Source organism: Cyclopterus lumpus, chromosome 10, assembly GCF_009769545.1.
Source record: "Cyclopterus lumpus isolate fCycLum1 chromosome 10, fCycLum1.pri, whole genome shotgun sequence".
NCBI lineage: Eukaryota > Metazoa > Chordata > Actinopteri > Perciformes > Cyclopteridae > Cyclopterus > Cyclopterus lumpus.
The window spans coordinates 11,893,198-11,904,594 of NC_046975.1; the positions used below are offsets into that span (position 1 = coordinate 11,893,198).

An 11,397-nucleotide genomic window follows, 5' to 3' on the forward strand; every position below is an offset into this window, starting at 1 on the left:
TATCAATACACAACTGTCATGAAAAAACTAATTTGTAATGGATCGCAAAAAGAAATAGGTTTGGAATCAAATGGAAGCGACGGATTGATTGTAAACACTAAGGCTCAGTTGGATACAGCGCCACAAAAAAGCTTTTTATATGTTCAAAGAAGGCTGCTAACCTCCTGTGGTTTTAAATAAACTCTTAATGGCCAGCAACTATTCAACTTTTTTTTTTTGTGGCTCAGGATGACTCAACATTTTCTTTCAGATGCCGGGAGGCTTCCCACTGGGGGGAGAGGGGGGGGGGGGTGTAGAAGAGGTGGTGCTGTGGAGCAGTACAGGTGCAAAATCAATATCCAATCTCAACAGGGATAAGGAAAATATTTTCTTCCCCGCCAGGCTCCTGCTGAGCTCTATGAATCAATTTGTGATGGAAAAAGCTGCTCGATAAAGACTAACCGGACTTCAAAAAGGCCAACTAAATATAAAGTTAAAGGGCATTTTTATAGTGTCATGTAAAATGTGAGTTTTTGCAGAATTCACAACTCTTAGCAGTTGGTAACCCAAGCAATAAATGATAACAAAATAGCAAACACACTGAGTTATGTACTGCCATATTTTACACTGCTGAATAACTAAGGTGTGAAGGAAAAGGGGCGTCAAAACCTTTGGCCCTAAACTGCTAAACTGAATCACATTCTCTGATCGCAGTGACCTCATCAATTTTACAGCAGCACTTGTAAAACTGTATGGAAAACACATGGCGGGTGTGTTTGAAAGCAACTACATATATGTGGCGGAGTAGTTACAAAGTGCTTTACAGAAGGGGGAAACAGACATTGTGTTTGTGTGTGTCTATGTTTACACTCGAGAGCTTGGCCTCTTCGCCTCTCTGAGAGCTCAGTGTCACTGTCTGATAGCAGCTGTTATCATACACACACACAAACAAACACATACAGAGGGGATCAAGTTTTTATTATCAAAGAGGCTTGAGGTAAATCTTTATACTTGCCCCTTCCCCTTAATCGCCCTTTATAGCCCTCCATAACACTCCCTCCATCCATCCTCACTCTCATATCCCTAAGCTAAAATAACCCGGTGAGGTAAGCCCCCGAGGCATCCCGAGATGGGTTTTATATCGGCTGCTCCTTCTCTGCTGAGGAGAGTCCGAGTAGAGCGTGGAGGCATCCCAGCTCCAGTACGGGATAAACCATCCGGCCATCCAGACCGGCTCCAACACTCGGCATACAGACCGGCCAGAAACACAGGTAAGGGCCGAGGTTAAAAATAGACAAAATAAGAAGGCACTGCTTCCAATCTGACTGAACTGAGTATGAAGTGTAAAGTGAAGCTTCTGGGTCCTTTAATGAACTGTATATACATTTATATGATGCTACAGAGACAGCTTTAAAATGGTGTTACTGTTATATGATTGTTATAGTTAATCATGAAACTAATGCAAAAAAGGAAATTCACTTCAGTAGCAAATAATTAATTTAAATCTGAATTCTGATTCTGAATTCTGAATCTGAATTCTGAATTCTTTAATTGCCAAGTACGTTGAGATACGAGGAATTTGACTTGGTGAAAGGTGCATAACATTAAACATAGAATAAAACAATAGAACAATAACAATATAAGAAAAAAAACAATAAACAGTACAATAAAAGATAAATATGGTAAATAACAAACAGATAACAGTACTTTAAAACAAGTATATTTTAATAAGAGAAGGAAAGATGTGCAAGGGTGTGTGAAAATGTCCTGAGTTCGGAGACCGAGTCAGTCAGAGGGGGTCCGGGGCTTTGTTGATGAACCCGACTGCAGCTAACTTTAGAAACTTAACAGTTATGGAATTTCATGGGCCCTTGAAGCCGAAGTACATGACCAGAGTAATGTAGCCGTACCCTTAATATAACTTGTAATTTAGGACTTGTAATTCATGATATAGAAATGTTTTTTTTCTCGCATATGTCACTAAATAAGAAGTCCTACTAAAAGAGATTTGCAGTGGTACATTACATAAACTCGGAGAATAAAACAAATAAAAATCCTGAACAATAATTATTCACATGTCCATCAGAGGAAAATGATGATGGTGATGCAGTCAGGCCTAGATGACATGACGAAGCAGAGGATGTTGCAGGCTAAGGCTCTGTGTAAGGAGGCCAGGGGAGGTAAGTGTGGATGGGTTGAGATCCATTGATCAGATTCCCGTTGATTTCAGTACAGAACTCACATACACATAATATTTGGAAGTAAGCTAACAAACGTGGTAGTTTACATACTGGGGAATATATCTTTAACTGTGTGTATATGTTCAAACTGCCACAGTGTGTGATCACAAGTCGAGGCTGTCGGATGAGCCAGACGTCAAATGTCTGGGCACTCGTACGACGTTGCACTGTACAGGCAAATCCCAGGAGTGCCAGTGTGCGCTTGACATTTTCCAAACATTCGAGCAGGGACCCATCCCAGTTTGTTTTCTAGCACCATCCTCCAAGCTAGGCTTTGAAACCAAGTCCCCTAAACTCAGCAGAATGTGAGTCCCTCCACTGAATTTTACGCAGGCCGATCAAAGGCAGCTCCTTAAGGGCTCCAGACTTCCCCTCACACTTATCATGTGTGAAAAAGAGGGCTGTCCAGCTTTCATCCAAATATTTTATTTTTATGCCATGTTACTACCCGTGCAACCCTGGACCACAACACACATTATATACCCCTTGACATCATCTCGAGGCTATTTCAGACACTGCGCCGTGCCCTGATACAACACCAGAAGAGAGCCTGAGCTGTGTGGATACCAACTTAGTGAGGCCGCACACGTTTTTAAATCTGTGCCCCTCAGCTGTTTAATGTCGACAAAAAAAACAAAAAGATCAGAGGAGACATTATGATTTGCCAAGGGTCCTTAATAGTCGTTTTTTTTCCTTCTCTTTCCAAATGTCTGGAAGTTGCTGTTATCATAGATGTTGCAGTTGCACTTACAAATAAATGTCAAGATGTATTTATGCAGGGTTGGAAGCACCTAACCCGATGCCATGCCACACAGCTTAGGAACCTGCGGCAAACAGACTTCTCTACTTTGATCCTGCCGTTTTGAAAATGCACAAGGATATTAAATGTGATGACTTATTGAAGCACCTCCATTTGTCTGTGGTGTTGTGCCAGAGGGTGTGAACATCGGGAAGAAGAGCAGCGTTCCAAAGGATGTGATGTTGGAGGAGCTCAACCTTCCGTCTAATCGAGGCTCTCGCATGTTTCAGGAGAGACAGAAGAGGGTCGAGAGGTTCACCCTGGAGAACATTGCTAATGATGCCTACAACACCAACACGGTGAGGAACCGTAGAGAATGCACAAGGCACACAATGCCTCTCATCCACTGGCCTTACTGTAACATACACCACCAAAAGAACATCTTATTGCTCACGGAAACACTAACACTTAATTGAACTCTTCTTAAAATGCTATTCTTGCTTTAGCTCTTTCCACATGTAAACAACACACTATTATCTAGAGGAATTTTCATTTGTAATGTGCTGTAAATGTGGATCATTAACACAAATGCAATTTGTTTATTCTCATCACTCATAACAGTATGAGTCACAAATCCTTTAAATGAAGATGACCTATAAACATAGTTATTATACTGGAAAAATACAGTATATTGCCATCACAGTCCTCTAACGCTCTCTCCAAATGTGGCGTCCCTTGTGGAGCACCAAAGAGCAACCCGTGATCCTATTTATAGTGTATAGTGTGTTATAGTGATTGCTAAGTGATCTAATAAATTACAGGTGATTATTAAAAATAACACACACAAACCTTTAGTTTTAAAATGATGTGTCTAATATAGCTCACGATTCCTGATATATTACATGAGTTAGAGGTTTCAATAATTGAGCCACAAGTACCCGTTTTTGGGGTCCTGTCAAAGGACAGGAAAATAAATATGTATTCATTTTACATTTGTCCTATTCCAAAAAATATGCACTTAAACATGTACATACTTATACTACATGTACTTTAGTCATACAAACAGTAACCGTTATGTTTCTTTCTTCTAATCATTGTTGAAAACATGAGTATGTGACAAATAAATGGTTAACTCTAACTGCGTTCCTTCCCCAGGTCCACCCTGAGGCCGCTCCTCCCCCGCAGATCTTCACTGAGACACAGGGAGGAAAAGAGAACCGGGCGTTCTCCATCCCTAGTAAGCACAGCCTGGTGATGAACCTCCAGAAGACTGTAGCAAAGAAGGGCAGCCCAGACGTCCTCGCTCCAGGTAAATCTCAAAAGATGGTGAAGAAGACTGCCGCGAGATGAAGGAATAGACCACCACAAAGCCGATGCATGGACACTGTATCTCACTTCCATCCAATAGCGTTTACTCTTCATATGGAAATGTATTGAGGGAAGTGGCGATTGAGTTTTCTTAGTGTCAATGCTGGGAGAGTTGGCAGTTGTGCGACAGTGGTTGTGCGACCATCTTTTCCAAGTGCTGTTGTGTATTGGTCCTGGCAGAAGGCTCTGCCAACGATCAGACAGACTAATCTGTTTATTATCGTGGAGTCACACTGAGATCTAATTACTGTAGGTTCTATTGTGGACAGGCGTGACATCAAAGAGATTTACATCCGTTTGTGCTCTGCTAGGGCTTGCTTTTCTAAATGATCTCATGGTTTTGTCAGTTTCCAGGAATAAAAGACTATCTTTTTTTCTGAACAAAAGGGGGGAAAGTTCTAAATTAACAAAGCTTTTACTTTACAGTTTGAGCTGTATGTCATTATTAATCCAACATTGGACTTGTTCCTGTCAGGATATTCTGGCCCCCTGAAGGAAATTCCTCGTGAAAGGTTCAACACAACAGTCATCCCCAAATCCTACAGCTCCCCGTGGAGCAAAGCTCTGGGAGACGACACAGAGCTCCTGGAAGCCCTCAATAGCCAGTTGCCTCAGCTCCCACAAAGACAACAGCCTTCCAGCCGGTGCTTCAACAGGTAAATCTGCTGCTGCTCACCCCATCCAAACAAATCCAGATTTGTTAAATCCTGTTCAGTTGGAAGCACAGGCGACCCATCTTCAAATAGCCCCACTAATGACCTAACCCCGTAATCCATCACAATAACCACTTCCCTCGGCTCCACACGATGTTTCCAGAGTCAAAATTAATATCTGACTTGCACCTCCTTGGAGTGTGGTTGCGTGACGGCTATTTTGAACACCGGCTCTTGAAAGATGATCCACTTGGAGGATGCTAGCTTTTAATAACCCCCCTCAAGACATATTACGCCCAAAAGGGAATCAATTTTCTTGTGGCACACAAGGAATTGCATCACACAAACGAGGCAGTACAAAGACTAAGCTTGGGCAGAGAATATATGAAAGACACTCAGACTTTACTCAATTACGCCCGTCAATCTCCGTTTTCTGCCAGCCAGTCTGAACCTGTAGAGGGATCCGTTTACACCCCTCAGATCATTTTGAAATTGTGATGCCTTAATTAAATCTGAACTCCAAGCAGCTACACAAGTAGAAAGCACACACCCATTCTTCATGCTGAAGTCTAGGTATCATTTATCATTTGAAAGTCCCCCCATCCCCTCCCCTTCTAAGCAATACAATACCGTGGGTCATATTCTGCAAAGACCATGAAACACAATGCATTCAGCTTGCTAAGTAACAACTCCTCTCTGTCTCAGATCTGCCATGCCATTCGCTGGCGCTATGGCCAGCGAGCGGGTGATCCCAGTGATTGGCTTTGAGGCGATGGAATCCCAAAACTTGCCCGGCATCGCTCTAGACCGCATGTGTCGACGGCCCAACTTCAACAGAGCACCCAGGGGATGGGGTATTGATTACAACCCTGAATCTAATGAACTATGAAATGGGCCTGATCCACTGAAGACTGACGCACTGACCAATGCTTGGTGCTCTCGCCCTACAAAAGATGATCACTCTGCTAATCAGTGGTCACTGCAGGAGAGAAACACTCCTGCATGATATTTAAAGTGCTTTGCTACTGCTGAGAGGTTTGACCAGATGAGCTAAACTCTAAAGACTGCTGAATCACTTCATTACCACAGTAGAGTCAAACACAGTGCTGTCAGGGTTTGAAGAGCTCTGTTTCCTTTTGTTATCCATAACAATGATCCTATCAATGTCAATACCTGACACTCTTCTTTTCCAATTCCCAGTCTTCATCTGATAAGTCTCACACTGTGACGTTACATATTTGTTTCCACATTTGTCTCCCATTATGTGTGAAAAGAGAAAACCCTGCCCAGAAATAGTTAAACACAATTATTGATGAAAAGTATGTACTGTGCGAGGATCATTGACAAAAGTGCGTCATTTTAATGACAAGTGAAAAGAACATTCAAAGAAAGCCTTACAATAAACAAAGTCATTATGCTGTAGGATGTTAAGATTTGGTCAAATAAAAAAGTAACTGAAAATTAAAGTTTAAAAATGCTGCTCAGGATTTTTATCCATGTTGCACAATGTGACAAATACAAGTTTAACCGACAGTATGCATTTCTATATGTACAACGCTCCAGCCACAGGAGCCTTTAAAAACTATATGGCTCTGATCACATTGGCCAGTACTCGTGTCTGCCGATGCCACTCTGGTACATTTTAATTGACTAGTGACAAAGTAATCTTGTGATATTTTAGTTGTCGCCTCTCTAGACACTGGAGCTGGTTCATCTCATTTACTGCAGTTGGCATAATAAAGCAATGTTATCCAGTAAGACATTTTCCTCCCAGAAATAGTATGCTGGTTTCAGGCCCACTAACATCTGAAGGGAAAGCACCCAACACCCAATCACAGTATAACTTCACTATAGCAGCTATTCACCATGACGAGAGCCATGCGCAGCATGGGCACCCATGCGCTGAGGATCCTGAGAGGGGTAGTGGATTTGACCAGGTGGTCTCATGCTCATTGGAGGGGGCATAGGTGGAGCCATGTGACCCATGGGGTGAAACATTGGAGGGCCAAAACCTGTTTGAGCAGATACAAAGGAAAGAAATGTATCATTAGGCATATATATTTTCTCAGTGTTTAAATAATGTACTATGTATGAGATCAGAGTAGAGATTTTACCTGGAGGAGGCGGGTTGATGCCTGGAGGTGGAGGCAGAGCAATGTTCATGACTGCAGGAGAGGAGCTAGGGTCCAGGTTAAAGTAGTTTGCAGGAGCTTCTTCATCCAAAGCTGGTGGTGGAGGAAGAGCTACAACACAAATAAAAATAGAATTAAAGAAAGTAAATGACAAACATAAATTGACTGTCCCTATGAGTGTACACACACACAACCCCCCCCCCAAACTTCCGTGTTTGCAGACTTACCTCCAGGCAATCCAGGTACAGGATCCAGTCTGGTGCCCATTTCACTGACGCCATCTTTGATGCCCTCTTTCCCTCTTGCGGCCTGAGACCTAAAACGACAAACAATAAAAAGTTATACTGTATATAATATTCCCGTCACTTACTTTGTTTAACACCACTGAATAGTGTGATTGAAAAGAACGGTGCCCTGCACACATTCTTTGCCGTGGTTTGGCTCTTTTACATACATGTCCAATAATGTATTTAAAGCACTAGTCAATAACAGGATTCTGTTACTATCAAACACACATGTTCTCTGAACACCATTACGAGTTTTCTAAGCAAACTATCACTATAAATCTCCTCCCATGCTGCTCCAGTAAGTGGGTCTGTATAAAAGCCAAGAATCAGATGACAGGAGGAGCTTCTTCAGGTTGCATCCACAGAACTCATGACTGCATTGGAGCAAGTGTCTGGGGGTCAGGTTGGGGATGGACACCCTTAGAATTAACTTGTAACCCCTTGATTCTTACCTTCCCCACTTGACAGTGAGCCTGCGTCCATTAATGATGAGTTTGTTGAAGGACTTCTCAGCAGCCATTTCAGCTGACTGCCGAGTGGCAAACTGGATGAAAGCACACTGCTGCCTCTGGACGATGGTAATGGTGCGAATCTCGCCAAACTGGTAAAAGTGACTCCTGCAATAAAACAGATAAATGTCCAATAGATCAAGAACACTGGCGTTGTAACATCAGTCCTTTTCTGACAATGCACATTCTACAAAATTCCCAAAATTAGTAAAACCCCACTTAGTGGCATCAAGGGGTTGTATAGAGGGGGGGGGACCTTACTTGAGCTCTCCTTCAGTGACGGTATCTCCCAAACCCCCTATGTAGAGGGTGGAGATGGACTTGTCGTCTGGTGGGTCCAGCCGGGGCATAGTTGAGGCACGTTTCAGCAGCTTGTCCGCGACTGGGTCATTGATGCCGTAGTAACGGTCCTTTATGTTCTGGTCGGCTAGAGGATCATCTGGATCTGTGGGCTTCTCGTGCCTGTGTGAAAAGGACAACGACAATGAGAAAATGCTGCAGTAACTGAAGCACATGAACAAACAAATTTAGATGTTGCCTCTGGTAATAAATACTCAAGAATAAATGTAAAACTCAACATTAAAAAAATAAATAAATAAAAAATAGGAACTGCCTATGCAGCCCTATTCATGAAGTGCCACTCACCTATAGGGACACTCCTCCCCTCTCTTACACTCTCCCTTCACCCAGAAGGAGCAGATGTGCGGCCGGTTCCTCTTGTAGTATGGAGTGGTCCGGGCCAGTTTCAGCAACATATCACTAGAGCTGGGCGCTTTACCTAACTGGCCGACAGGCCGTGTGCCATCAGTATTGGCTATCTAGTAACACAGGAGCAAATAGAGAAACAAATTCTTAAAAATACATAAATTGGACCAGATACTCACTACTTAGGAACTTTAAATTGAGGACAAAGAAAAGTGTTCAGGACATCCCTTCAAGCTAATGTTAGCCTTTATAGCTGCATCCCAATAAACAGAACACACATTTTTGTCTGCTTCAGAAAGAAATTATACCTCTCTCTCCATGTTCTGTGTGTAGTATTCCTTGTTCACATCTGACTTAGGAACCTCATCTTTTACCGATAGCCCAGTGTCTCTGACCTGAATAGGCAAACCTGTAAAACACAAGGTGTGACAAGAAGGTAAATCAAACTTAATCTTTAATAAAGACTGTACACAGGTCCAATGACAATTACAAAGACTTAGTTGTGGACTTACCATACTCCAGGTCCAGCAGACATGTCTGACAAACATTCTTCATTTTACTGCATGTCTGACAGACCTCCGTCTTCTTGAAACGCATCCGTGTGCCTGGACACCATCGGAACACAGTAAACGGTCGTGCACAAATCTAATGGGCAAAGAATACAAATTAAATACATATTTTAACATGAATATAGTGGCACAGGTTTAATCTAAACATAGCTGCGTGCTGCATAACCCAGACTATATGAATGCAAAACATACCTTGCATTCTTTACCATACTTCTCCTTGGTCTATAAAGCAAAGAATGAACAAATGTGAGCTTGCACACTGATTAGTTATCAACGTTACAAGAAAATAACCTTCACATCATTATGATGCACAATAAGGCAAACTTACCATACGGATGTAAGGGTTTTCTCCTAAACATGTCTGACACAGAATTGGAAAATCCTGAAAGAAAAAAGGTAAACATTGATTTAAGACCAATAATCATATGTTATTCAACAGTCCCGTGATACATTACATTTTGTTGGCAATGTTACATCGCTCACTTCGATTTAGCCATCTGTTGAAGGATGCCATTTCAATCCAAGTGCTAGCTGCTGAAAATGACCTTGTCTTAATCCATCCCACTGACAGCATCAGCCAAACACCTAAATATAAGCAGCTCATGTGGCTGAAACGTCAACTAAAGTGTTGCAAAGTGTATATTCTGGTGTTGATAAAAAAAAATCATTGGCCAAAAGTTCTGTTGCGTCATGGCTCGGATGTGTTGCCGTGTATAAATTATAGACAATAGAATGAATGATTAAGATTTGGTCTATTTCTGCTCATTTGCATGGCTACATCAGTCAGTTTCCCCACCACAATGACTAGCAGCAAGCATGGCTAAAACGTGACTGTGCATAGAGCAGTTTGTAACACAGACAATCATGTTTCTCATGTTTCCATGAGTCGTAATATAGAGTTGGATTCGGTCCTTTCTCGTGTTGCTCAGCTAACGTTGACCATTTTAACTTAACGAAAGTAATTTACAACTGCAGATGAACGAGCACATCCACAGACAACAGCTCTTTTTGTCGGATTGCCTCGATGATGGTGGATGAGACATTGTATCGTTAACCGATATATATTATGGTTTAGCCTGCGAGTGCTAGCCTACATTAGCTCAGTAGCTAACTTTAGCACCAAACATGTTACGGTCAAATAAACCGAGTGGTTGTTTAGAGGCCACTCTCTAGTCTATCTTCTGTAGTTCACACACCGTTGGGCCAAGATGAAACGGCGATGGGTTTTTTTTAATTAACGTTTACACTGTCGCTCGTAAGAGACGCGTAAGGAAAGCAGCAGCCACGCTTTTACTAGCTGGCGTGAGCTAACAGTAGCTAGCTAGCTAGCGAATAAGCAAACAGAGCGCATTTGTGTCAAACTGGTAGATTTAATGGTCCCGTTACATCCCATAATGTGACTGTGAATTTCCGTGTTTTAGTCAAACGCTCTGTTGAGTGAACAATAACGTTATTTCAACGTACCGCGTCTTCCCAGTTCTGTCTATTGTAGGTGTTGGATCCTAGGGACGTCGCCATTTTGCAGAATGTGAGCCAAACGGCGCCTCAAAAGGTGTCGGACCACAATGCACCGCAGCAGAGAGCCACGTTTCACCTTATGGTGTCGCCCTATTTCAATAAGCTATCTGACATAATCCAATTCAGAAAATGTCAAATGTAACAAGCAAATATAAATGTTGGGAAAGTAGAAATACTTGCTGTGTATTACAAGTAACTCTGACATCAACCGTTTACATTTAAAGCTGTATTAGTTACTATATGGTTCATCGTTTTGCTGTAGTAACTACGTCTCGCGCTACAGAGTTATGGAAGGCCTTTACGCTATTGTAACATTTGTACTTGATGCCACTTGTACTTGTATTTTACAGTTAGTTAGTTACTTTGTAGATTAAGATTTTGCACAAAATATACAAGCAGTTTACTAAATGGGATGTACATTTGCCAATAATACTTTTACTTAAATTCGATTTTGAAGATTTTTACTTGTAATGCGAATATTTTTACCTTATGGTATACTACTTTTAATTTAGTAATGGATGTGTGTGTGTGTGTGTGTGTTTGTGAGTGTGTTTGTGAGGGAGTGAGTGAGTGAGTGAGAGTGAGTGAGTGAGAGAGAGAGAGAGACAGAAGACTGAGTGCTGGTGTGTGTGAGTTTGTATAAGCCAATTGTGTGCACCACTTACAGTTTATCTATCCACCTGTTCCAGTTCAGGTCA

General features: G+C 41.9%; 2 protein-coding genes across 2 annotated transcripts; one reads left to right on the top strand and one right to left on the bottom strand.

Annotated features, from left to right (window-relative positions):
• The first annotated feature begins 1,135 nt into the window (after positions 1-1,135).
• On the top strand, positions 1,136-5,868 carry LOC117737833 (myozenin-2-like). Its single transcript, XM_034544037.1, has 6 exons — positions 1,136-1,225; positions 2,066-2,159; positions 3,154-3,317; positions 4,114-4,267; positions 4,802-4,982; positions 5,685-5,868. The coding sequence occupies exons 2-6, from the start codon at positions 2,072-2,074 to the stop codon at positions 5,866-5,868; spliced, it is 771 nt and encodes a 256-aa protein (XP_034399928.1). The 5' UTR covers positions 1,136-1,225; positions 2,066-2,071.
• A 446-nt stretch (positions 5,869-6,314) lies between these two features.
• rbm22 (RNA binding motif protein 22) lies at positions 6,315-10,742 on the bottom strand. The gene is made up of 11 exons (XM_034544036.1): positions 10,646-10,742; positions 9,510-9,563; positions 9,374-9,403; positions 9,125-9,257; positions 8,921-9,021; positions 8,553-8,725; positions 8,169-8,369; positions 7,851-8,015; positions 7,339-7,427; positions 7,094-7,222; positions 6,315-6,991 (listed from the first exon to the last, which is right to left on the bottom strand). Exons 1-11 carry the CDS (start codon positions 10,697-10,699, stop codon positions 6,837-6,839), a joined length of 1,284 nt encoding a protein of 427 aa, XP_034399927.1. The 5' UTR covers positions 10,700-10,742; the 3' UTR covers positions 6,315-6,836.
• Between the last annotated feature and the right edge of the window lie 655 nt (positions 10,743-11,397).